The sequence below is a fragment of the Sebastes umbrosus genome, chromosome 22 (assembly GCF_015220745.1).
Source record: "Sebastes umbrosus isolate fSebUmb1 chromosome 22, fSebUmb1.pri, whole genome shotgun sequence".
Taxonomy (NCBI): Eukaryota; Metazoa; Chordata; class Actinopteri; order Perciformes; family Sebastidae; genus Sebastes; species Sebastes umbrosus.
Window position 1 is genome coordinate 21,681,493 of NC_051290.1, and position 27,999 is coordinate 21,709,491.

Genomic DNA, 27,999 nt, shown 5'->3' on the forward strand with positions numbered 1-27,999 from the left:
ATGCCCCTGAGCAAAGTAACTAGAATGTGGTATAACTAGGTACTTTCTAGGTGTAAATGTGTGTTTACCTGAAACAGGAGCAGGATGTGCTAACAAAATGTGCGTGCATGCTGGTAAACATTTTCTAAACAAACAAAACACAAATGATTTGATTTATTTTTGACTGTCTTGGAAAGTTGCTATGTTTGTATCAGCAGAAAACAAAAACTCTGAGAAGGAGACATACAGTAAAGATGGTAGCATGTATTTAGAATTTAACAAGAAACCAGGAACTATGTTGAGGGTTCCTTATAAAGGCATCATTCAACATTCATGCTTTACCCCCATGTACTTAGTCTAAGTTGAGAACATTTAAGGAGGGATATGAATTTTATCAGTGTAAAGATTTCTCCCCCTGAAGAGCTCATGCATGCTAAACCTGTTTCCCAAATGACTGAAACCAGTAAATATATAAATAACATTTAAGTGTTGCAAAATAACATTACATATTTTGTACAATACTCATAAAAGATGCTACCCTTACCTTTTTGCTTTCATGTGTCCATCCATCTATATTTGTGTGTGTATCAGGACCTGAATCAGCAGCTTCCAGACAGTAAAGCAAACCTGCAGGAGGAATTGACCCACATGAAGCACGAGTGGATCGTCCTGGCTGTCAAGGGCCGGCTTGGTCTCCGAGGAGAAGTGCTTTCAGCAACCGTGCCGACAACAGCACAAACAGGGTGAGTACAGAACGGACGCAGGAAGTGGAAAACACATTGAGACAACATTAGGACGCATGGTAGTTTGTTACCATCACAGACCGTTATTCAGTCAGGTGATTAAACCCCTCAGTATTTTGGGAATCCTGTGTCTGACATCTGTGTACTGCACAAACCGTAGTCCCAGTCCTAACCACAAGAGGCAGTAGAGCATCACAGACAGCCCCGATATGTTGGTATCAGATTTCTAACTGCATTTATTTCACCTCACTCAGTGCAGAGACTGAAATCATTGTTGGCATATAGTTCACAAGGAAGCAATGTAACTCCTAACGTCGTCACAGAGTACCACAGAGGTGAAAACCGATCTCCAATCTGACCATCAGAGAAAATGAAAATGTGTAAACTATTATTGAAATTCTAAATACCATGGTCAGAAACATGTAACATAAACAAGGTAACAACTGTGTGATATAACATTTTGTGTTACTAGATTGACTGTGACTGAAAAAGGCAGTTAATGTACCAAAAGAAAAACACAGTCAAGATAGAGAGTAATAATATTAACTAGAATGGCACTCGGAGAGCGCAGATCTCCGCCAAGGTGCGTGACTTTAAAAACAGATCACAGCTCACAGCTGGCGGTACCGTGAGGTGGTTGTCTTATTATTAACACGGCGTGTTTCCGTGTAACGTATCGGCGGATGCCTCTCTCATTCAGCAGCCTTGTTATGTCTGTATAACGTTACACTACGTTGTCTCTCATCCCGTCATCTACCGCTTTTTTTTCTTTCTCACCGCGGGCGGCCAGCAGCTCCCGCCGCACCTCGATGTCTCGCAACACATCCACACACGTATCTCTCTGCTCTCAGAAGGAAGGAGGCAGGGTCACGCGTCATCAACGCGTCATCAGTCCCACTGCGCATGTGTTCTACCCTGTGGTCTTAACACTCAGGCTGATCGGAATCCTTAAAAACAATTCCGGCTAGGGAAATCCCACATCATCTGTGGGCAACTGCTTCCTCAACACTCATTAATCATTACTTTCAGATACATGTAGGTTTTGCAGGAATGATTTCAATTCACCTAAACGGTCATTTCAGCAATATGACACCAACCTGGGTTTAGGTAAGCATCATGTTGGTAAAGAGGAAGCTATTGCACTAAAGTGAGTGTTACTTTTCTGAATTGATGGTGAAATTGAATGTGTAAACACTTTAACTGAAAGAAATTAAACAAATTATGTAATTATCTAACTTGTGTTAGACTGTATAGTCATGTGTATTTTGTATATATTAGTATGGTGATGGTTTATTTGTAAATACAGTTAATTCATTTATTTGGGGAGTGTTCAGGTGTCCTTTATTGTTGGGAGGGTCCATTTGGTAATCAGGCCAGCTGGAAAAGGAGCCTGAGGTTGAGAGCTAATTTGTCAGAGCAAGGTGGGAGTTGAATGCTTTTTCAGTCAAGGGAGTCTGTTTTACCTGGGAGAAACCTGTTTCATTGTCCAGCTGTCTTTTTTTGCCACGGGTGAGATTGTGAAGTTCTTTTTGTCACGTGCTGAAAAATAACCAGTAAAAAGAAAGATAGTCTGACTTATCGGCTCATCTTTCAACCAAGTCATACACCTCCATCCCGCCTGGATTTCCATCCTGGTTGTAAGGACATACAAGTACATAAAAGCCAACCAATGACATTAAAGACTTTTACCCATGAAACCCAGTCATTATAAACGACAGAAGACTGCTCTGTGCTGTGTAGCATGAGAGAAAGGAGGGGTAAGCACCTAGACAGGTTGGGTTCGGCCAGATCTGCATACCTTTCAATCACTGCATTTCAAAGAAAAACACAAAGACAGTCAGTCATTCATGAAGACAGCCACTTCCTGATTTATCCTCCAGTGTTGTCTTCGTCATAACGACTGAGCACTTCTGAACATCAGGGTTTAGCTTCTGTACAAGCAGCGCACAGCACACAGGGGCGTCTGAAGCAGGAGGAGGTTTAAGAGTAAATGGTAAGTAGAATCAATAATTAGACTATATTCTGCAGGGAAATGTATTGTGTATCTATATACTGGCATAGTGTACATCAATATGTAACTCATGTGAAAGATGAATGGACACATTTTTAGAAGGAATTAATTAACATTATGTTTCTCTCCAAATGCATTTTTTTTTTCAAAGATTTAGCTCATGGATTATGGGCTGATCATCTTTGTGCTCACAGGTTGGTGCCTCTTGATTGATTATTCCGGCTGTTCGTCTTTTTAAGCAATGACAACTTAAGCAGTCTTAACTGAGACAAAGAGGACAACTTATAAGACAGAAAATGCATAAAATGACGACAACTCTTATTTAGTGTTTGTTAATTAATCAGTTGTTTGATATAATGGGTATTTTCCTGCACAGGTTTTTAGGGCAGGAATTCTAAGTACAGATTTTAAAAAATAAATCATATTCATGTCCAGTCAAGTCAATTTTATTTATATAGTCTGATATCACAAATTTGCCTAAAGGGGATTTAAAATCTCTACAGTCTTCAGCATACAACATCCTCTATCCTTAGACCCTCGATTCAGATCAGGAAAAACTCCCCAAAAAAACCTTTTTAAATGAAAGAAACCTCAGTGAGAGCAAAAGAGGAGGGATCCCTCTCCCTGGACAGTCGACAGACATGCAATAGATGTGTGTGCAGAATAACCAAAATAATAAAATGACAGTATGGACAATCAGGATGACAAAAATAAAGATGGATTGTAAACGTCTGAATAATATGGATCCGGGAGGACATCGAGTAGCTTCACGTGTTGCCAAACAACATAGTCATAAATGAAGATTATGGAACAGTGACAAAGAAAGTCAATGAATAGATAATACAGGGGGAGAGGAAGGTGTGCCGTACTGTATGTCTTTATGTATGTAATTATATACATAGTCATACTGTACAGATATTTCTTCACATTTGCTTTGCTTCCTGTTTTATCTAAAAGAGTCTTTTTTTTAAATCTCACTGGAGTCCAGTGCCTTAACAGCTCACATTTGTCTGCTCAGTTTCACATGCTTATTTATTTCCGAACAGTGAATCATGCACTGTGAGACAGACTGAAACGTGATCAGGCTGAAGCTGAATGACAAAATGTTAAAACATTAAATGATTAAATCCAGCAGGTCTGGTTCAGGTTTAATGAAGCATTCATTGTTTTCACACGCTATGTGGTCGTGATACAAAACAACCCAGTCTGTGAAATGGTGGGGAGGGAGGGTTATTTTTCTCACAGTGCAGAAATACAGCCTTTAAACTCCTTTCAAAGTGGTGTTTACTGTTCTGTACTGAGAGTTAGCGTACAAAAATCTCAGCATTGTGGAAGAAGCTCTGGAAAGCCCCACAGCATTGTTGTTGAATCCACCTGATGCCTCTTCAAATTCACTGTAAAACAACATAGAGAGTATACATATATATATATATTTTTTTTTTTTTAAAAAGCAAGTTTTATTACAAACTGAATATGCTTTGTTTTAGGAGCACTGGTCAGTGTTGGCTCTGCCCAAACTCGTCAGTACTACTTTGTGAGCACTCCACTGAACTGGACTAAAGCCCAGAGCTTCTGCAGACAGGTCTACACCGACCTGGCCACCGCAGAGAGCACAGCTGACGTCAGTGCCGTTATCAGCACCACGTCAAACTACACAGGCAAGTTCTCAATATTGGAATCGTACATAACATTTATACCATGGTCTGTTTGAATACTTGATTCTGATTGGCTGCAGGATGTCCGTTAATTCCTGATAATGGACACCTACTTAGTAGTCAGTCTGAAACTGTCTGTTCAGTTCAGTTCAATCAGAATATCTTATTTACAACACTGAATGTAAAGTTAGTTACAATGTTACAAAGTTAGTTAGTTAGTTAGCTGTATTTGAAACCGCATACTATACTAGTAGTACGTACTGATTTGGCCAAAATGTAGTATGTAGTATACAGTATGCGAACAAAAGCAAAGTCTACAGTATGCCAAAAAATACCCGGATGCCGTACTGATTTGGAAAAAGCCGTCAGTATGCATCGGACCAGTGTACCTTGCCTACTGTATCCCACAATGCAAAGCGCTGGACCGCTACAGGCTACAATTAAAATAACAGAAGCCAAAAATGGCTCATTTTTTGTGCATTTTTCGACCCTAAATTCACTTCTGAAAGTTTTTGAGGCCAGAAATCAACTGTGTAGATTTTTAATATCCGCAGCTTTACGAAGTCAGATGGCGAATCGAACATTTGTTCCACCGTTGTCGGAGTTTAGAAGCTCCACAAAAAGCCGTGACAGCTAGCTAGCGCCTGCTGGAGCCGCTGCCAGCCAGCCGGGTAGTCACGCTCAGAGACCGCTATGAGCTGCTGGAGCTCACTAGAGACCAGTCTGTAGACGAGGGGCTTTTATTTCCTTGTTGACGGATAGTTTGTTTACATATCACAACACAGATGTCCATTATAAATTGACAGGAACCTGTGTTTATCTGACTTTTTGGAGTTGAAAAGCTCCACAATCGCCCGCGGGCCGGCCACAGAGCAGCAGAGTGGCGAGGGAAGAGGCGAGGGAAAGAGCCTCCTCTGACGGGGCAGAGAGATAATATGCTGAGACAACATGACCCTTTTTAACATTACTCTAATATCTGGAGGGAGATCAGTCCACTCTGTTGTTGCTGTAACTGAAAAAGCAGTTTGAGTAACGTAAATTTTGTGGATCAATGTTTTATATTTCCCGTCTCCCCTCGTTGATGATCCTGTTTGTCTCACTTCATTATGAGCTGATAGGACAAATAGTTTAAACCTGCAGTAGCTTATAAAGTAAATACGCATAACATAAATAACAAAATCAAAGTTGTATTTTTCGATAATATTGTAATAGTGGTACGAGTTTATTTTTTTGTCCAGCGCTTCAAGAGCTGGTTTAAAGGCTAAAGCCTGGTCTAGCATACTGCAAAATACATCGCTTTAACCGTCACATACTGCATACTACTGAGGAACGCAGTATGTACTGTATGCTGCATACTGCGTCAGTAATATGTAGTAGGCGGTCACTGTTTTTCAGCGGTACACAATGTTATTAGCTTGCTTAGCTTTATGCTAGCGTTATGCTAATCAAAATTTGGTGAACGGGATGGTAATGATTGTTCCAGGGAAATGGAGTCATGGATTTTGGTTGCAATACGCGTCAAAATACAAATGAATGGTCTTAATTCTGTTTTAATTTAGCAAGTGACCATGGTATAAGCGGGATAAAGTCCTTCAAGGTGTCCATAATCGGCAATTAACGGACTTCGCGGAGACTGTGGGTTGGTCGGTTCTGGCCCCCCCCCGTCGCCCATTAATTCCTGATAATGCGACACCTCGTCATACATACATAATTTTTATATACAGTATATGTAGAACCATAGACATACACAAAAGTCAGGCAACAACCAAGTTTTTGATAAACTAACTATGAATTGATAGAATTATTAAATATGATCATGTGGAAATGTGAAAGAACAACAAAAGCCTTCAATGAAAAAAGGGAGACATAATTTAAGCGATGATCAGTGAAATCATTCACATTTTATGTCTGTTCACCATATAAAACCTTTCTAATGTAGCTGTTTTATATAATGAACATCTTTTTCGAACAGGCAAGGCTTGGATAGGTCTCTATGATGATTTGGTGAGCAGCTGGAGATGGTCCCTGAGTGACAGCAGCTTCTACGGTGCAGGAGAAACAGAGTTTAGAAACTGGTATGACGATCAGCCCAACAATCTTGAAGGACAACAGTACTGTGTGGAGCTTATTACTGGGAGACCATACTTTGGGACTTGGGGAGACAGTGACTGCAACGCCCAACAACGCTTTGTGTGCTACAACGGTTAGTTCTCTTATAGGGTATAAATTAAGAAAGAGCCAAATGGATCCTCTACATTACATTTCCAGAAACATCTCACCACTGCTATGTATTTGTTATGAGGAGGTGACATGAGAGTATCCCACAGAATCCAAATAAAAATGAGTGTTGTGATTCCATCCTGACATTGTTTACAACTTCTCTTCATCCGTATATTTCCAGGTACAGTAAACGACACATCATCCTTTGTTAAGGTCGACACACTTTCAAATTGGACCGAAGCTCAGAGATTCTGCAGGGAGAATTATGTCGATCTAGCCAGGTAGAGTATGCACTAATGAATACTCCAAGACATAGTACAGAAATGCAACCAAGCAATATCTGTTTTGCCTCACCAGTTATGCTCATACATGCTGCTGTTTCTCTCTCAGTATACGAAATTGGACGGACAATGACATCATCACCAACCTGGCAGGTGGGGACTTTGTGTGGATAGGTCTGCACCGGGAAAAACTGTGGTCCGATGGGAGCCCCTCTCTGTTTCGACACTGGGCCAACGAGCAACCAAGCTCCGGCGCAGAGGAATGTGTCACTACGTCGTTCAATGACTCAGGGCGGTGGTCTGATGATAACTGCTTCCTCAGATTACCATTCATCTGTTACACAACAAGTAATGCATCTTATTTCTGCTCAGACTTTATAGAAGCTCGTGATTGGATTAAGATAGTTCTGTGATGTATATTAGAAAATATACAATATATCATAACTTTAATTCACGCTGAAAGATAAGCATGTACATGGTTAAGTCTGGAAAAAATGGAAAGAAAAGCAGAAACAAGAATACTGTGTGTATTTTTACAAGTAAGGAAGGCCATACTATACAGCTATAGAGCTTTTATAACTTGTTCTGTCTGTCTCAGTTCCACCCGATGCAGAAGGCTTCAGATCAACAGGACAGGATGAGACCAGTATCACTCTGCAGTGGAATAAAATTAACCAAACTGACAGCTTTATTCTCCAGTTTAATGGTTCAGAGATAAACATCACTGCACCAGATGGAGATGGACCAGTAACTCACACAGTCTCATCTCTCACTGCTGGAACTAAATACACATTCACTCTCTTCTCTGTGTTTGAGAGTGTCAGAAGCAAAGGAGTAAACATTACTGCAGTCACTGGTGAGATATGTCACTACATTTCTATGCACTGTATCTACTTAGCTAGCCATCATCTGATTTTTAAAACTACGACTTACATGCTCAGTGTTCTATTCACTGAATTAATTTGATACTTCACAACATACACTTTATTTGCATGTTTATATAACTCAACACTGTTTCGACCCACCCAGAAAAATACTTTTAGACCCAGACTGAATATCATTAAAACTCTTCTCCTGTTATGATTCTGTATTTATTGTTGAGTACATCTCTGTTGTCCAATAAAGTGTGATGGGTTCATTACTTTACACTGTAGCAACTTATCAAACTTTCATCTGCTTTTTACACCAGTGTAAAACTAACATGTATTTATTTGCTGGTCATTATATTTCCTCATATAATGTCCCACTTCACAGCATACACAGTATGTGCTTTTAAACAAAGTAAAAATATCACATTTAAAACTACTTTTGATTCTTTTTAAAAAAAATTATTGATCAGATCTCTTGCTAAACAAAAATGCTATTTGTCATATTTAAAACATGAAAATTAAATCCAGGAGTTGTAGACTGTCTCACTTCTTGTGTTCCTTATACTCTGTGCCAGATTTCATTCATGTGGGACGAAAAAAAGGGAATCACTATAAAGACTTTAGAGACCAAAGGTCAGTTTTAAAGAAGTGTATGTTTTTTTATAAATTCATTCACTGCTCCTTTTCTGTCTCAGCTCCTCCAAACGCAGAACGCTTCAGATCAACAGGACAAAATGAGACCAGAATCACTCTGCAGTGGAATAAAGTGAACAACAATGTCAGCTTTATTCTCCAGTTTAATGGTTCAGAGATAAACATCACTGCACCAGATGGAGATGGACCAGTAACTCACACAGTCTCATCTCTCACTGCTGGAACTAAATACACATTCACTCTCTTCTCTGTGTTTGAGAGCGTCAGAAGCAGAGGAGTAAACATTACTGCAGTCACTGGTGAGATATGTCACTATATTTCTATGCACTGTATCTCCTTAGCTAGCCATCATCCAATTTTCACTGCACTTGTCAGTGCAAGTAGGAACATTGAAACTTTTACTGATAGTCCTTTGTTAAAGAAATAATATGTTACATTTGCCGGTTGCTGTTTGTAAACACACGGCAGTCAAAGTTGGCCACTGGTTGGCTCAATAAGTGAGCGAGGGAGAGAGAGAGCAATGATGGTCGAATGAGCTATAGAATGAATGAAGAGAGGGAGCGGCGTCAGTGAGAACAAAGCAATGAATCAGAGAAATAAAGCGTTATTTTCTGATTGTTTCACAACAGTTACGTCCTAAAGCACAAATTAATAAACACCTAAGTACGCATCACCCTACTTGAAGGTGTCGAGTTGCTGGATTTTGAATGAACGCAGCCGAAGGGCAGACTTCGTGTGTGACTCAGCGCTGCTCTCAGTCAAATTACAGACAGAGACAGAGGAACAGTGGGAACACTGGAGCACATGCACATAAAAACACACAACCCGTTCTAATCCGTCAAATACGGCTGCTTTGTATCTGACAGAGTCAAAGTGGGACTTGTGCCTCGGAATCAGACGATGAGGTGCATTACAAGGCAGCGGTATTTCACGGCTTGAACGGGCTGCACACTCTGCGAGCGGTTATTGGTTAGGGGTTACGCCCCAACGTGGGCCTTAAAGGCTGTTCGCTGACGCCCAGAAGAGTCTCGGACACAGCAAAATAAGAAGTAAAGACTAGACTAAATACAGGCAGAGGGCTGCAGGGTCTCTATAGATACAGACACGGCCACACATTTCTAGTGTCATAAGTCATGACTTAGAGGGATTTTTTTTGTATCATTCATACATTGTTTTTAGAAAATTCCTGCATATTATACTTTTAATACAGTTTGTCAATGCTCTTTTTCTTTCTCAGCTCCTCCAAATGCAGAAAGCTTCAAATCAGCACGACAAGATGAGACTAGAATCACTCTGCAGTGGAATAAAGTGAACAACAATGTCAGCTTTATTCTCCAGTTTAATGGTTCAGAGATAAACATCACTGCACCAGATGGAGATGGACCAGTAACTCACACAGTCTCATCTCTCACTGCTGGAACTAAATACACATTCACTCTCTTCTCTGTGTTTGAGAGCGTCAGAAGCAGAGGAGTAAACATTACTGCAGTCACTGGTAAGATATGTCACTACATTTCTATGCACTGTATCTACTTAGCTAGCCATCATCTGATTTTTAAAACTACGACTTACATGCTCAGTGTTCTATTCACTGAATTAATTTGCTACTTCACAACATACACTTTATTTGCATGTTTATATAACTCAACACTGTTTCGACCCACCCAGAAAAATACTTTTAGACCCAGACTGAATATCATTAAAACTCTTCTCCTGTTATGATTCTGTATTTATTGTTGAGTACATCTCTGTTGTCCAATAAAGTGTGATGGGTGTGACTATGAAATGTGACACCTGGATCCAGAACAATATTCTTAGTAATACAAAGAATTGTTTCTCTTATTATATTACCAACAGGCAGCATTAGCTTTTATTTGTGATGGGATGCAAAATGGACCATCTTTAACGGCCAGAGGGACATTGACACTATTACTGATAATCCTTTTTAAACATATTTTCTCACTGTTCCTTTTTCCGTCTCAGCTCCTCCAAATGCAGAAAGCTTCAAATCAGCAGGACAAAATGACACCAGTATCACTCTGCAGTGGAATAAAGTGAACAACAATGTCAGCTTTATTCTCCAGTTTAATGATTCAGAGATAAACATCACTGCACCAGATGGAGATGGACCAGTAACTCAAACAGTCTCATCTCTCACTGCTGGAACTAAATACACATTCACTCTCTTCTCTGTGTTTGAGAGCGTCAGAAGCAGAGGAGTAAACATTACTGCAGTCACTGGTGAGATATGTCACTATATTTCTATGCACTGTATCTCCTTAGCTAGCCATCATCCAATTTTCACTGCACTTGTCAGTGCAAGTAGGAACATTGAGACCTTTACTGATAGTCCTTTGTTAAAGAAATAATATGTTACATTTGCCGGTTGCTGTTTGTAAACACACGGCAGTCAAAGTTGGCCACTGGTTGGCTCAATCAGTGAGCGAGGGAGAGAGAGAGCAATGATGGTCGAATGAGCTATAGAATGAATGAAGAGAGGGAGCGGCGTTAGTGAGAACAAAGCAATGAATCAGAGAAATAAAGCGTTATTTTCTGATTGTTTCACAACAGTTACGTCCTAAAGCACAAATAAATAAGCACCTAAGTACGCATCACCCTATAGGAAGGTGTCGAGTTGCCGGATTTTGAATGAATGCAGCCGAAGGGCAGACTTCGTGTGTGACTCAGCGCTGCTCTCAGTCAAATTACAGACAGAGACAGAGGAACAGTGGGAACACTGGAGCACATGCACATAAAAACACACAACCCGTTCTAATCCGTCAAATACGGCTGCTTTGTATCTGACAGAGCCAAAGTGGGACTTGTGCCTCGGAATCAGACGATGAGGTGCATTACAAGGCAGCGGTATTTCACGGCTTGAACGGGCTGCACACTCTGCGAGTGGTTATTGGTTAGGGGTTACACCCCAACGTGGGCCTTAAAGGCTGTTCGCTGACGCCCAGAAGAGTCTCGGACACAGCAAAATAAGAAGTAAAGACTAGACTAAATACAGGCAGAGGGCTGCAGGGTCTCTATAGATACAGACACGGCCACACATTTCTAGTGTGTCATAAGTCATGACTTAGAGGGATTTTTTTTGTATCATTCATACATTGTTTTTAGAAAATTCCTGCATATTATACTTTTAATACAGTTTGTCAATGCTCTTTTTCTTTCTCAGCTCCTCTAAATGCAGAAAGCTTCAAATCAACAGGACAAAATGAGACCAGAATCACTCTGCAGTGGAATAAAGTGAACAACAATGTCAGCTTTATTCTTCAGTTTAATGGTTCAGAGATAAACATCACTGCACCAGATGGAGATGGACCAGTAACTCACACATTCTCATCTCTCACTGCTGGAACTAAATACACATTCACTCTCTTCTCTGTGTTTGAGAGCGTCAGAAGCAGAGGAGTAAACATTACTGCAGTCACTGGTGAGATATGTCACTATATTTCTATGCACTGTATCTCCTTAGCTAGCCATCATCTGATTTTCACTGCACTTGTCAGTGCCAGTAGGAACATTGAGACCTTTACTGATAGTCCTTTGTTAAAGAAATAATATGTTACATTTGCCGGTTGCTGTTTGTAAACACACGGCAGTCAAAGTTGGCCACTGGTTGGCTCAATAAGTGAGCGAGGGAGAGAGAGAGCAATGATGGTCGAATGAGCTATAGAATGAATGAAGAGAGGGAGCGGCGTTAGTGAGAACAAAGCAATGAATCAGAGAAATAAAGCGTTATTTTCTGATTGTTTCACAACAGTTACGTCCTAAAGCACAAATAAATAAACACCTAAGTACGCATCACCCTACGTGAAGGTGTCGAGTTGCTGAATTTTGAATGAATGTCGCCGAAGGGCAGACTTCGTGTGTGACTCAGCGCTGCTCTCAGTCAAATTACAGACAGAGACAGAGGAACAGTGGGAACACTGGAGCACATGCACATAAAAACACACAACCCGTTCCAATCCGTCAAATACGGCTGCTTTGTATCTGACAGAGCTAAAGTGGGACTTGTGCCTCGGAATCAGACGATGAGGTGCATTACAAGGCAGCGGTATTTCACGGCTTGAACGGGCTGCACACTCTGCGAGCGGTTATTGGTTAGGGGTTAAACCCCAACGTGGGCCTTAAAGGCTGTTCGCTGACGCCCAGAAGAGTCTCGGACACAGCAAAATAAGAAGTAAAGACTAGACTAAATACAGGCAGAGGGCTGCAGGGTCTCTATAGATACAGACACAGCCACACATTTCTAGTGTGTCATAAGTCATGACTTAGAGGGATTTTTTTTGTATCATTCATACATTGTTTTTAGAAAATTCCTGCATATTATACTTTTAATACAGTTTGTCAATGCTCTTTTTCTTTCTCAGCTCCTCCAAATGCAGAAAGCTTCAAATCAGCACGACAAGATGAGACCAGTATCACTCTGCAGTGGAATAAAGTGAACAACAATGTCAGCTTTATTCTCCAGTTTAATGGTCCAGAGATAAACATCACTGCACCAGATGGAGACGGACCAGTAACTCACACAGTCTCATCTCTCACTGCTGGAACTAATTACACATTCACTCTCTTCTCTGTGTTTGAGAGCGTCAGAAGCAGAGGAGTAAACATTACTGCAGTAACTGGTAAGATATGTCACTACATTTCTATGCACTGTATCTACTTAGCTAGCCATTATCTGATTTTTAAAACTACGACTTACATGCTCAGTGTTCTATTCACTGAATTAATTTGCTACTTCACAACATACACTTTATTTGCATGTTTATATAACTCAACACTGTTTCGACCCACCCAGAAAAATATTTTTAGACCCAGACTGAATATCATTAAAACTCTTCTCCTGTTATGATTCTGTATTTATTGTTGAGTACATCTCTGTTGTCCAATAAAGTGTGATGGGTGTGACTATGAAATGTGACACCTGGATCCAGAACAATATTCTTAGTAATAGAAAGAATTGTTTCTCTTATTATATTACCAACAGGCAGCATTAGCTTTTATTTGTGATGGGATGCAAAATGGACCATCTTTAACAGCCAAAGGGACATTGACACTATTACTGATAGTCCTTTTTAAACATATTTTCTCACTGTTCCTTTTTCCGTCTCAGCTCCTCCAAACGCAGAAAGCTTCAAATCAGCAGGACAAAATGAGACCAGTATCACTCTGCAGTGGAATAAAGTGAACAACAATGTCAACTTTATTCTCCAGTTTAATGATTCAGAGATAAACATCACTGCACCAGATGGAGATGGACCAGTAACTCACACAGTCTCATCTCTCACTGCTGGAACTAAATACACATTCACTCTCTTCTCTGTGTTTGAGAGCGTCAGAAGCAGAGGAGTAAACATTGCTGCAGCCACTGGTGAGATACTTGACTTCATTACTTTACACTGTAGCAACTTATCAAACTTTCATCTGCTTTTTACACCAGTGTAAAACTAACATGTATTTATTTGCTGGTCATTATATTTCCTCATATAATGTCCCACTTCACAGCATACACAGTATGTGCTTTTAAACAAAGTAAAAATATCACATTTAAAACTACTTTTGATTCTTTTTAAAAAAAAATTATTGATTAGATCTCTTACTAAACAAAAATGCTATTTGTCATATTTAAAACATGAAAATTAAATCCAGGAGTTGTAGACTGTCTCACTTCTTGTGTTCCTTATACTCTGTGCCAGATTTCATTCATGTGGGACGAAAAAAAGGGAATCACTATAAAGACTTTAGAGACCAAAGGTCAGTTTTAAAGAAGTGTATGTTTTTTTATAAATTCATTCACTGCTCCTTTTCTGTCTCAGCTCCTCCAAATGCAGAAAGCTTCAGATCAACAGGACAAAATGAGACCAGAATCACTCTGCAGTGGAATAAAGTGAACAACAATGTCAGCTTTATTCTCCAGTTTAATGGTTCAGAGATAAACATCACTGCACCAGATGGAGATGGACCAGTAACTCACACAGTCTCATCTCTCACTGCTGGAACTAAATACACATTCACTCTCTTCTCTGTGTTTGAGAGCGTCAGAAGCAGAGGAGTAAACATTACTGCAGTCACTGGTGAGATATGTCACTACATTTCTATGCACTGTATCTCCTTAGCTAGCCATCATCCAATTTTCACTGCACTTGTCAGTGCAAGTAAGAACATTGAAACTTTTACTGATAGTCCTTTGTTAAAGAAATAATATGTTACATTTGCCGGTTGCTGTTTGTAAACACACGGCAGTCAAAGTTGGCCACTGGTTGGCTCAATAAGTGAGCGAGGGAGAGAGAGAGAGCAATGATGGTCGAATGAGCTATAGAATGAATGAAGAGAGGGAGCGGCGTCAGTGAGAACAAAGCAATGAGTCAGAGAAATAAAGCGTTATTTTCTGATTGTTTCACAACAGTTACGTCCTAAAGCACAAATAAATAAACACCTAAGTACGCATCACCCTACGGGAAGGTGCCGAGTTGCCAGATTTTGAATGAATGCAGCCGAAGGGCAGACTTCATCCTGTACGCTATGAATGTGACTCAGCGCTGCTCTCAGTCAAACTACAGACAGAGACAGAGGAACAGTGGGAACACTGGAGCACATGCACATAAAAACACACAACCCGATCCTATCCGTCAAATAAGGCCGCTTTGTATCTGACAGAGCTAAAGTGGGACTTGTGCCTCAGAATCAGACGCCAAGGGGCGTGACAAAGCGGCGGTATTTGACGACTCGAACAGGCTGCACACCCTGCGAGCTGTTATTGGTTAGGGGTAACACCCCCACAGGGGGTCCCAAAGGCTGTTCGCTGACGCCCAGAAGAGTCCCGAACACAGCAAAATAAGAAGTAAAGACTAAATAAAGGCAGAGGGCTGCAGGGTCTCTATAGATAGAGACACCACCAAACATTTCTAGTGGCGCATAATTGATGAATGAGAGGGTTTTTTTTTAGAAAATTCCTGCATATTATACTTTTAATACACTTTGTCAATAATGTTTTTCTTTCTCAGCTCCTCCAAACGCAGAAAGCTTCAAATCAGCAGGACAAAATGAGACCAGAATCACTCTGCAGTGGAATAAAGTGAACAACGTCAGCTTTATTCTCCAGTTTAATGGTTCCGAGATAAACATCACTGCACCAGATGGAGATGGACCAGTAACTCACACAGTCTCATCTCTCACTGCTGGGACTAAATACACATTCACTCTCTTCTCTGTGTTTGAGAGTGTCAGAAGCAGAGGAGTAAACATTGCTGCAGTCACTGGTGAGATACTTGACTTCATTATTTTACACAGTAGCTGCCTATCAAACCATCATCTACTTTTCACACCAGTGTAAAATGAACATGTATTTATTTGCTGGTCATTATATTTCCTCATTTAATGTCCCACTTCACAGCATACACAGTATGTGCTTTTAAACAAAGTAAAAATATCACATTTAAAACTCCTTTTGATTCTTTTTTTTTAATTATTGATCAGATCTCTTACTAAACAAAAATGCTATTTGTCATATTTAAAACATGAAAATTTAATCCAGGAGTTGTAGACTGTCTCACTTCTTATGTTCCTTATACGCAACGCCAGATTTCATTCATCTGGGACGTAAATAAGGGAATCACTATAAAGATTTTAGAGAACAAAGGTCAGTTTTAAAGAAATGTATTATTTTGATAAATTCATTCACTGCTCCTTTTCTGTCTCAGCTCCTCGAAACGCAGAAAGCTTCAGATCAACAGGACAAAATGAGACCAGAATCACTCTGCAGTGGAATAAAGTGAAGAACAATGTCGGCTTTATTCTCCAGTTTAATGGTAAAGAGACTAACATCACTGCACCATTTGGAGATGGACTAGTAACTCACACAGCCTGAGAGCGTCAGAAGCAGTGGAGTAAACATTACTGCAGCCATTGTTAAGATACTTGACTTACTTTCTATGCAGTATAGACTCAAGTTAGGACTCAACACTACAGTAAAACCAGAATATGTTTGATATTATACTATTCACTCACTGAATCTGCATTTACATTTAACATAGTACTGTATTCGCCTACACAGTAAAATGTTATATTCAGCCAGAAAGATCAAATTTGAGAGTCCTTCAAGTTACTTTTTTTTAGTACGTCTTTGGTCTCAAATGCTGTGTGATCTGTTTAAGTTCTGTTTAAAATCTGACACTTGGATTCACAAACAAAACGCTTTCTAATTCAAACACCGGTTGTACTTTTTTCACCCATTGTGTGCATACATTTGCACGTAGGGATGCAAAATGGATCATCTTCAACCAGCCAGAAAGATCATTGACACTTTTACTGACAGTCCTTTGTTAATACAATTTCTCACGGCTCCTTTTCCTTTCTCAATTCCTCAAAACGCAGGACGCTCAATATCAACAAGTGAAAATGTGACCATTATCAGTATGCAGTGGAATAAAGTGGGCAACTACGTCAACTTTATTCTCCAGTTTAATGGTTCAGAGATAAACATCACTGCACCAGATGGAGATGGACCAGTAACTCACACAGTCTCATCTCTCACTGCTGGAACTAAATACACATTCACTCTCTTCTCTGTGTTTGAGAGCGTCAGAAGCAGAGGAGTAAACATTACTGCAGCCACTGGTGAGATACTTTACTTAATTACTATTGAGTATAGCAAATGATTTGATGGGTATAATATTCACTCACTGAATCTGCACTCAAATTTAACTTAATACGGTATTCACCTACACCAGGGGTCTGCAACCTGCGGCTCCGGAGCCACATGCGGCTCTTTAGCCCCTCTCCAGGGGCTCCCTGTGGATTTTTAAAATGACAGAGTATTAGGGCCACATTGAGGAAAAAAAATAAATCAGAGATTTCGAAAATAAAGTCATAATATTACGAGAATAAAGTCAAAGGTTTACGAGGAAAAAAGTCGTAGTATTATGAGAATAAAGTCATAATATTATAAAGTAGTAATTTTACGTGTCATTTTCTTTTTTTCACGTAATATGAGTGTTTTCTCAAAGTTATGACTTTATTTTCGTTATATTACGACTTTTTTCTTGTAAAGTTAGGACTTTATTCTCGTAATATTACAACTTCTTTTCTCGTAATATTATGACTTTATTCTGGAAATCTCAGATGTTTTCCCTCAATGTGACCCTAATACTCCGTAGTACATTTGCACTTTGGCCCTCACTGCATTAGACTTATATACTATATACTTAGACTATAAGCTGTGTTACCTTCATCACAATGCTCAAATATTTTGCGGCTCCAGACAGATTTTTTTTTTTTTTTGCCTAAAATGGCTCTTTTGATAGTAAAGGTTGCTGACCCCTGACCTACACAGTAAAATGTTATTTTCAACTAGAAAGATCAAATTTGAGTTTTGTTTAAGTTCCAATAGTATTTTTTTTTAGTACGCCTCTGGTCTCAAATGCTGTGTGATTTTTTAAAATTCTGTATAAAATGTGACACTTGGATTCAAAAACATAATGCTTTCTAAATGAAACACCTCATTCTGAGCATTCATTTTCATGTGGGAATGCAAAATGAATCATTATATCACCCAGAGGGTTTGAGTTCATAAAATTAATTTATTTTTTCCGTCTCAGCTCCTCCAAATGCAGGAAGCTTCAAATCAGCAGGACAAAATGAGACCAGAATCACTCTGCAGTGGAATAAAGTGAACAACAATGTCAGCTTTATTCTCCAGTTTAATGGTTCAGAGATAAACATCACTGCACCAGATGGAGATGGACCAGTAACTCAAACAGTCTCATCTCTCACTGCTGGAACTAAATACACATTCACTCTCTTCTCCGTGTTTGAGAGCATCAGAAGCAGAGGAGTAAACATCGCTGCAATCACTGGTAAGATATACGATTTCAAAAAGATGCACTGTTGCAACTCAGTGAGCCATCACGTTATTTTCAGTGTGACAGTGTAAAACTAAAATGTATTTGCTCTCTGCCATTGTGTCACTAAATGTCCAGCTCCTCTACTTACACAGTATATGAATTTTAAATTGAGTACTTTATTAGCCAACACATTAAACTCCTTAATTTTCTTGTCGTAATCCAACTTAAAGGGATAGTTTGGGTGTTTTGTAATGGGGTTGTATGAGGTACGTATCCATAGTCAGTGTATTACCTACAGTAGCACAGAAGCAAAGCAATGTCCTGCTGTGGACGGGGGCAGCAAAAAAAAATATTTTAGCCACCTAAAAGAAAGGCCCACCAAAAAAAAAAATATCAGTTTAATTGTACACAATATTTAGAATATTTTCGCCGGTTTACCTTGCCGTGAGACAGCTATACAGTCTATGTTTCCGAACTGAAGCCGTTATCGATGCTTTCGCCAAAGCCACCAGGCTCCATTGAAAAAACTGTAATTTTACCTGGCAGAACACGGGAGGTGCTGGTCTGCCGCTGCCTCCATCGGTTAGTTTGTTTGTGTTATGTCGAGACTTTGGTTAGTTTGGATTCACCAAAGTCACACAACAATACAGAAAAAAAAAATCGAGGCAGCGGTAGACCAGCAACCCTCAGGTTCTGCGAGGTAAAATTACTGTTTTTATTTGTCAATTTGGCGAATTTGTCTTTGATGAGAGCATAGATGGATCCAGCGGCTTCAGTTCCCCATCGGAAACGGCTGTCTGAAGGGAAGGTAAAGCGGTGAAAATATTTCAAATATAGCGTACACTTAAACTGAGATTGATTTTTTTAGGCGAGCCTTTCTTTTAGGTGTCTAAAATAAGTTTTGCTGCCGCCCCCGTCCACAGTAATACATTGCTTTGGTTCCATTCTGTAACTCCTGTCTGCTTCTCCAAGCTGGTTGCGTGCCGACCGTCATCTACTTTAGGTAATACACCGACTACGGATAAGTGCCTCATACAACCCCACTTCATAACACCTGAACTATCCCTTTAAAGGGCTTTTCATTTTTGAGTTCCTCATTTATTGTTCATTACAGCTGTCTCGTCCAATACACTCACACAGTGATTCGGTTAAAGATGGGATCGACGATGTTGGAAAGCTAGCATAATTTGAAAGTAGAATCACCTCAGGAGCTCCATCTAAAAATGGGATGCAAAATGAAGCAACTTTGACAGCCAGTTGGTGAATGAATATTTTTTTACATACTTTTTTGATAATATCATCCCCTTCTCTTTTTGCTGTCTCAGCTCCTCCGAACGCAGAAAGCTTCAGATCAACAGGACAAAATGAGACCAGTATCACTCTGCAGTGGAATAAAGTGAACAACAATGTCAGCTTTATTCTCCAGTTTAATGGTTCAGAGATAAACATCACTGCACCAGATGGAGATGGAGCAGTAACTCACACAGTCTCATCTCTCACTGCTGGAACTAAATACACATTCACTCTCTTCTCTGTGTTTGAGAGTGTCAGAAGCAGAGGAGTAAACATTACTGCAGCCACTGGTGAGATATGTCACTTAATGAATGTGTTTTTAAGCAGTCATAAGACTGTTTCACACAATAATATACTATATGATGAAATATACATTTGGATAGCTAGCCTAATATAGATATGGTTTACGAGCTTAGTTACAATGTAGTTGTATTAACTAACAGTTTGCAGCAACAAAAGCTTCACTTAATTCAAACTAAAGTTTATATTACACTATAGATACATTTCTATATCACATTTTCAAGAGTTACCAACAATCAGTTCATCTTAATATATTCCTCTTTCCATGTAAATAAACACCATCTTGCCAAAACTCCTTCGACTCTGCGTCCTACAACAAAAGGGCCTCGTAAGTATATACATTTATCCATCCATCCATCTTCAACCTCTTATCCGGGATCGGGTCGCGGGGGCAACAGCTCCAGCAGGGGACACCAGAAAATAAATCTCTGCTTCACAATTATATAAATAAATAAAAAGATTTTAAATGTTTTTAAAGTAGTAGCGTGTACAGAGCAGATGTCAAACGTTTTTTTTGTAAGGCTACAGTACAATCATTTTATATATCATCAATTTATGTAAGAATAAAATTTGTGTTCATACTGTGTTATATACTGTATATTATTATATATATTAATCATATTAACTAATTGTAAAAACTGAAGCAAGTATAGTTTTATGGTTATTATATTCAAAATGATCTTGAACACTCTGCTATATTAATGCAATACATCATCCATCTATATTATCGTGTGTTTTATTTTCTGTTTTTGTGTCAACAGATTATGTTGTCGGATTGAACGTCAGATTAAAGTCATCTGTTCGGCTGTCAGAGTCGGACATGGAGAGTATGTTGATGGAGGTGAGACTAACTGCTGCTTTGGTTCATTATTTTCACATGTCATGACTAGTTTGTATTCACTTAATTCAAATAATTTTGCTCTGTCATAACATTTTTTTCTGTTGTTTGTGAATGTTTTTTTTTTGTTTGTTTGTTTTTTTTTTTTAAATCTAGCTCTTCAGACGATATGGATTGTCGCCACAGTCATTATCCCTGAAGATTCGGAAGACTGATGAGACATGAGACCAGTGGACGAAAGACGAGATAAAAATGAGAGAATGGATCTGCCATGCAAAAACATTTTTTTTTTTTTTTAAGTTATTTAGACTTGGGGAAAAAAATCAAATTCCAATGAAATGTAGTTACCTCTGTCAAGGCCGAAAGGCCTAGGAAGGAGGTTGTGTTTTCACCAGCGTTGGTTTGATTGTTGGTTTGCTGGTTTGTCCGTTAGCAGGATTACTCCAAAAGTCCGCAACCGATCTGAATGAAATTTTTCAAAGGGGTGGGGTGTGGCACAATGAACAATCCATTAGCGATCCAGGGGGGGGCAGCGACTTACATGAAACCCGCCTTGGCGGAGGTCTGCGCTCTCCGAGTGCACATCTAGTTTGACAGATAGTTTTAAGACATCCCTAATCCATCATCAATCATCATATTATATTGATTTAGCAGTTACTACACAAAACATTTCAACATACTATTACCGTTTTACACTCTTAGTAAATGATTCAATACATGCGCCAATCACACTGCAACTTTGGATTGCACTGGTCATTTTGTAAAGAGAAAACAGAATTTCTTAAGAAGTATGTTGTTGTTTTTTCCAGGATCTTTTTGAAGTTGTTTCCCTACCATTCACAATTTTTATAATATCATTAATTACCAGCTATTGGGAAATTGCGGAATAAATTTATTAAATAATGTTTATAATAAAGTAACTTTCGATAAATTTTGAGGTAAATATTGGGGTAATTTGGCAGTAATTCCAAAGAAATTTCAAGTGAGTTTGAGTCCATTTGGGGGAATACTACAGTGGAGGCAACATGTGTGACAGGTGTGAAAAGGAAAATAAATGCTTCTATGCTGAAATGCCATCCAGACTGATCCTCATTTCCTCCATGACTGCTCGGGGATTCTAACAGTCCCATATTGTAAAAAGTGAGATTTTCATGTTGTTTATATTATAAAGCAGGTTTAAGTGATATATCAATACTGTGAAAGTATCAAAACACTCAATCCATGGAGAAATACACACAGCCCGTATTCAGAAACTGTGCGTTTGAAACAAGCCGTCAGGATTTCTGTTCATTTGTGATGTCACAAATCTACAATATTTACACCGTTTCACTTTTTAAACGTAAACATACTAAATGTGTCCCAGTTTATTTCTTGTTGCAATGTATATGCATGACATCAACTGACAGGATGTAAACATGGACCAAAGCTGTTGCCTAGCAACGCAATGCAACAGCTGTTCCGTTGCCATACCGTTGAAATGCACTAAAATGGAGCGTTTCAGACAGAGTGTGAATACAGGTATATTCAGACAGTCAGTATGAGAAAAATTACGTGTTTTTTTTATCATTAATGTATGTAAACATGTTCTAGTTGAAACCTAAAATACAAGCATGAACCTGAAAATGAGCATGATATGTCCCCTTTAATTACCATGAAATTTGCTGACCTGTAAATGAAGTGTTACCCTTTATTGTTTTACTTTCTTTTTTTACGCCTCAAGTGTGTAGCATGTATTTTCGGACTCATGATGGTCAAGTAGAGGTCACTTGATCCAGGATTTATATATATTTTTTTATTTATTATTTTGTTTTTATTTTAGGTTTTGAAATAACTTTATACAACTTCACTTCCTGTACTTCATGTAAAGGTGTAACAGCAGCAGGGATCATTCCCAAAACAAATCTACTGTTCTTAAGATCTTTTCTGTGATAGTTTTATAATTTGTTTGGCATTGTTCATTTGTTATTGTTATAGTATTGTGATAATGTGTGTGAATATATAAAGTATGTTTCTGTCCATTTGAAACAAACAGCCTTGGATTGGTGAAGTGATGAATGTGACTGAGCTTTATTCAAGTACTTCCTTGTTGTTGCTCAGTCCAATGCAAAACAATACAAATACAATTCTATTATATAATACAATACAAAGGATTTCTACACAATGCAAACCCAGTAAGGCACCTGATCTAGGCATTACTCCTCCCACCCTGGAACAACATGGTGGTTGAAAAGCTCTGGAGGGAAAAACACCTCCCAGAGGGAGTGGTTAATATTGAAACCGGCGAGGACTTTGGCTTCACAACCGCAGTGCCAGTGTTTGCATTTGCTTACTCAGGGGTCACGTTTCACATTCAGCAACAAGGTAGGACCAAGACAAAATAACAGATGGGTATGTGTTAGCATTCTGATTAAAACAAATACAATCATTTCTCAGTTTTGATTATGTGTCAGGCAGGTTAAATGGAATATAAGAGGGACTAATATTTGAAGCCATTAGTCTTCATCCCAGAGTGCGGTGTGCAGTGAATTATGGCAGTGTGATACTTTAAAACTTGCAGGTTGATGTATTTGCACTTGTAGTGTTGTCTTTGGATTTTAATTGATGTATTCAATCCGTGTTTCAAGCTAAGCTTACAGAGAGAGAGAGAGACACTGATTTGTGACTGTGCGGCTGGACTTTGGCCAGTGTGCTTTGAATTGTTTAAAGTTAATGATCAGGAAGTTCAGATGTTTCTAGCTGTAATAAAAGTACTTACAATGCCTTCATTGAGGACAATAAAGACAAAAGCTCCCTCTGTGACTCAGACTGTAAATGATTTATTTCTTATTCGTAACCAATTAACGCCAATCTTCTTTCTTTTTTTCAGAGGTCATGGCCTCCCCCAGCGTTCTCCTGTCAGAGGTGCAGTTTCAGTGTTGCATCTGTCAGGAGGTTTTCTCTGAGCCCGTCTCCATCCCCTGCGGCCACAGCTTCTGCTTCACCTGCATCACATCCCACTGGGACGACAGCCTCGCCGTCAGCTGTCCCAAATGTCAGACGGCCTTCGAGGGCCGCCCAGAGCTCTGCGAGAACTCCTTCGCCAAGGAAATGTCAGAGCAGATCCGAGCGAGAAGGCAGAACGGTGTGATGTCAGTGGTGGGACAATTCATACATTGCGACGTGTGCGTGGGGAAGCGAACGAAGGCCCTGAAGTCCTGCCTGGTGTGTCTGACCTCGTACTGCGAGGGTCACCTGGAGCCACACCTGAGAGTCGCCACCTTGAAGATTCACAAGCTGACTGAACCCATGGCGACGCTGGAGACCCGGATGTGTAAAAGGCACCAGAGGCTCCTGGAGCTGTTCTGCAGGAGCGACCAGAGGTGTGTGTGTGTGCTGTGCACCGAGACCGACCACCGCTGTCACGACACCGTCCCCGTGGAGCGAGAGAGTCAGGAGAAGAAGGTGAGGTCCTCATCATCATTGTGCCATCATCCCATCAAATACATTGACAGCCTTTGGACTTAGTTTTGGTTTTGGTTCCTGTGCTGATGTTCAGGCTCAGATGAAAAGGATCGAGGCTGATGTTCAGCAGATGATCCAGGACCGGCTGCAGAAAGTGGAGGAGATCAAACACTCTGTGGAGCTCAGCAAAGTGAGTCAGAACAGCTTAACTGAACGTTTCCTGTTGGGAAATTGGGCCATTGAAGCAGCAGTTAAAGTGCAGTGTGTGCAAAGCAGACTGGTACAACTATAATAATAATCCCAATACATCTAAAAATATATATTAATATATCTTTATTCTGCTTGGAATCTATTTATATCTACTTATACAAGTACTACTCCCACTGCTATGAGGATCACTTGTTGTAAATATTACTTCTATTTAAAGGTCCCCTTCAGACATGAAAAACATGAAAATATTCTTTCAATAAGTTTGTTGAAAATTCCTGAAACTACACCTACTCCTTCTCCCTCATTTGTGCCCGCAACTGAAGTTTTTAATTTCCTTCGGTGGAAGTGTTCTCTGGGCTTGCCTAAGTGAAGACATTTTAAAAATCGGTCAAACTGTTTGGTTTGTGAGAAACCAAACGAAAAGTGAGTTTTTCTTATCATAATGTATTTAGTATTCAGGCACATGATGGGACTATACTGTTCTTGCGATAGACTCCATATGTTACTCCATATTTTATGAAAAAAATAGTAATCCCATGTGCCCAAATATTAGACATAGTATGATAAGAAAATGTCTGTATCTCAGAAACTACAAGGAGCACAATGTTGAATATCAAAGATATGCACATATGCAGTTTTCCTTTGACTATCAATAAAAGTTAGATTCTTCATGTGATTCAAAATTCAAAGATGTACTGTTAGATACTTCCATAAAGTATGTCCGTACCAAATTCCATGACTTTTGACAGATCGGAACAAATGTTTTGTTATTTTTCCTTATCATACTAAATATAGTCTTTGGGCACAAATGGGTTAAAAAAAAATCCAGAAACTATGAATATGAAAATATATTTCATTTCGTAACTAACTTAACTACTTCACTGTAAAGTTCATTTTCAGTGTATGTGCACTGGAGGTTTTAAGTTTCCACATCACACTTGTGTAATTTGCATACTGGACCGTGATTGGCTTCCATACTAGTTGTGATGTCACAAAATCCTGCTTGTACGTCCACGTCTTAAAGGTCACATATTGTAAAAAGTGAGATTATCATGTCTTTTATATTATAAAGCAGGTTTAAGTGCTTCATAAATACTGTTAAACTATCAAAACGCTCAATATAAGGACAAATACACACAGCCCGTATTCAGAAATTGTGCGTTTGAAACAAACCGTTAGGATTTCTGTCCATTTGTGATGTCACAAATATACAATATATAGATTATTACATGGTTTTAAACTTAAACATTCTAAATAGGTCCCAGTTGACATCCTGTTGCAGTGTCTGTAAATAACATCAGCCGACATGAAGTAAACATGGACCCAAAATGTTGCTTAGGAACGTAATTCCGTTGCAATTCCGTTGAAATGCACTAAACCGGAGCGTTTCAGACAGAGGATAAATACAAGTATATTCAGGCTGACAGTATGAGGAAAATAAAAGTTTTTTTAACATGACAGGATGTAAACATGTTCTAGTAGAAACACAAAATACAAGTATGAACCTGAAAATGAGCACGACACGGGACCTTTAAACTGAGTTCCGACTTCAGCAGATGAATGTGAAAACACTTTTCTAGGGTCAAACTCTGCACATACATCATTCTGTACAGTTAGGGTCAAACATCCAGGTAAAGTAAGCAAAACACATTTTTGATTGGAGGGGGAACTTTAAACAATTATTTTTCTTTTTCATTATCCAATTATCTTCAGGAAAATTCAGAGAGGGACATAATGGAAAGCACGGAGGTCTTCTACACTCTGCTTCGCTCCTTGGAGAGACGTCAGGCCGAGCTGGTGGAGATGATCCAGAGGAAGCAGGCGGCAGCAGAGCGGAGAGCGGAGAGACTCGTCACAGAGCTGGAGCTGGAAATCACCGAGCTGGAGAGGAAGAGGAGTGAGATGGAGCAGCTTTCTCACACCGAGGACCACCTCTATCTCCTGCAGGTCAGGGATCATCTCACCGCAAGATAATTGATTGATTTGGTAGTTGGTAGAAAAGTTGTTCTTGTCTTTCATCATCATTCCCATCTCACCTCATCTTGTCTTGGCCTCTTCTTTTCTCTTCTTTATTTGACTTCTCCGTGTCAGAGGTTTCCAGCTCTGAGTTGTCCTCCATCTGCCAAAGCCTGCTCTGACATAATCGTCCATTCAGTCACATGTTTGGGGACCGTAAGGAGAGCGGTGGCCAGCATCGAACAGCAGCTTCAGTCGGCTTTAAAAAAGCTTTCCATTCAAGGTCGGCTTCTAAAAAAACATTTTTCATTACTACTATTACATTTAATGTCATGATCACAGATTGAATGCTTGAACATTTTATTTTCAACAATGTGTTCTTCTTAACTTACAGAGCATGAGAAGATGCAGCAGTATGCAGGTACAGTAAAACAATCTCTCATATTGTTCAGCATCTGTCAGTGTTCTATCCCTCTCTCTCTCATCTTTTGCCCCATTTCTCAACCAAATGAAACATAATGTACCTCGAATAAAACCATTAAATACTGAAAAAATTTGAGAATAATGTTAAAATATCACTGAAAAGAACTGGAAATCTGACGTGTTAGATACAATTACATCTGAAAAAGTTTAGGGCTGCAAGTAACAAGCAAACAACACTTGATTAATCTTTTGATTTTTCTTTATCATGACAACGCATGCCACAGGATACTTATAGACACTGCTAACTGGCATATTTGTAACACTGAGAGAAAGTGTGATTTAGTTCCTTTTCATTCAGTATTTTTCTGGACACCTCAACTGATGGAAACCTCAAACAAAAAAAGTATAATTTAATCTTTGGAGAAAGGGGAATTAAAATTCATATAAACTATGTCCGTCTACCAGTTGATGTTCATCTGGACCCGAGGACAGCCAACCCTTGGCTGGTTCTATCAGAGGATGGGAGACAGATCTGTGATGGAGATGTTGAACAGAACCTGGTGGACACACCGGAGCGTTTTGACATGGCACCGTGTGTCCTCGCCACCAGGGTAAATAAACATGTGTTTGTATGTGTTCATCCCTGCAGGGATGTAATGTCTTTCTGTCCCAGTGACCTGATCCTCTCTTGCTACGCAGGGTTTCACCACAGGGAGGCACTACTGGGAGGTAGACGTGGGAGACAAAACGGCGTGGGACCTGGGCGTGGCTCGGCACTCGGTCGACAGGAAGGGTGTGGTCACGCTGAGTCCAGAGGACGGTTATTGGACAATTTGTATGAGGAAGGGCTGCGAGTACCGGGCATGTGCGGTACAGGCGGAGCTGCTGTGTCTCTCTCAGAGGCCGCAGGTCGTCGGGGTGTTTCTGGACCACGAGGATGGCACGGTGTCCTTCTATGACGCGGAGGCCAAGTCACACATCTATTCCTTTACACAGTTCCACTTCACCGAGGCCATTTTTCCCTTTTTTAACCCAGACATGTGTGACAGCGGCAGCAACAAATCACCACTTATCATCCGCCCCGTCGGTGGAGTCAACGGAGGAGGGGATTTAGACGACATTACAATATGATGTGCATATTTTTATGTCATGTTCTGTTTTTAAAACACTTTTCTCTGTGGATATGAACACTTTTTTAATTAGATCATTTGTGTTTCATTCACAACAATAAATACTTTCACACATGGATCCTGTTTCTGATTTGCCCCCTCC

The 27,999-nt window shown here is 39.7% G+C and overlaps 2 protein-coding genes across 4 annotated transcripts; both read left to right on the forward strand.

The window, feature by feature from the left end:
- Positions 1 to 21,673, forward strand: LOC119482179 (tenascin-X-like). Its single transcript, XM_037759602.1, has 22 exons — positions 1 to 15; positions 571 to 670; positions 4,221 to 4,391; positions 6,361 to 6,591; positions 6,790 to 6,889; positions 6,999 to 7,237; positions 7,488 to 7,745; positions 8,454 to 8,711; positions 9,650 to 9,907; positions 10,396 to 10,653; positions 11,594 to 11,851; positions 12,792 to 13,049; positions 13,538 to 13,795; positions 14,241 to 14,498; positions 15,429 to 15,719; positions 16,125 to 16,232; positions 16,798 to 17,040; positions 18,021 to 18,278; positions 19,592 to 19,849; positions 20,182 to 20,187; positions 20,621 to 20,700; positions 20,854 to 21,673. Exons 1-22 carry the CDS (start codon positions 1 to 3, stop codon positions 20,920 to 20,922), a joined length of 4,233 nt encoding a protein of 1,410 aa, XP_037615530.1. The 3' UTR covers positions 20,923 to 21,673.
- LOC119482062 (E3 ubiquitin-protein ligase TRIM39-like) lies at positions 577 to 27,993 on the forward strand. 3 transcript variants are annotated; one of them, XM_037759454.1, is made up of 8 exons: positions 577 to 722; positions 23,564 to 24,138; positions 24,233 to 24,328; positions 26,062 to 26,295; positions 26,440 to 26,587; positions 26,699 to 26,725; positions 27,193 to 27,338; positions 27,427 to 27,993. In XM_037759454.1, exons 2-8 carry the CDS (start codon positions 23,569 to 23,571, stop codon positions 27,856 to 27,858), a joined length of 1,653 nt encoding a protein of 550 aa, XP_037615382.1. In that variant the 5' UTR covers positions 577 to 722; positions 23,564 to 23,568; the 3' UTR covers positions 27,859 to 27,993. The 3 variants fall into 3 exon arrangements, with proteins under 3 accessions (XP_037615382.1, XP_037615380.1, XP_037615381.1); XM_037759452.1 differs by lacking the exon at positions 577 to 722 and adding an exon at positions 22,685 to 23,058; XM_037759453.1 differs by lacking the exon at positions 577 to 722 and adding an exon at positions 23,013 to 23,085.
- Positions 27,994 to 27,999: the final 6 nt, after the last annotated feature.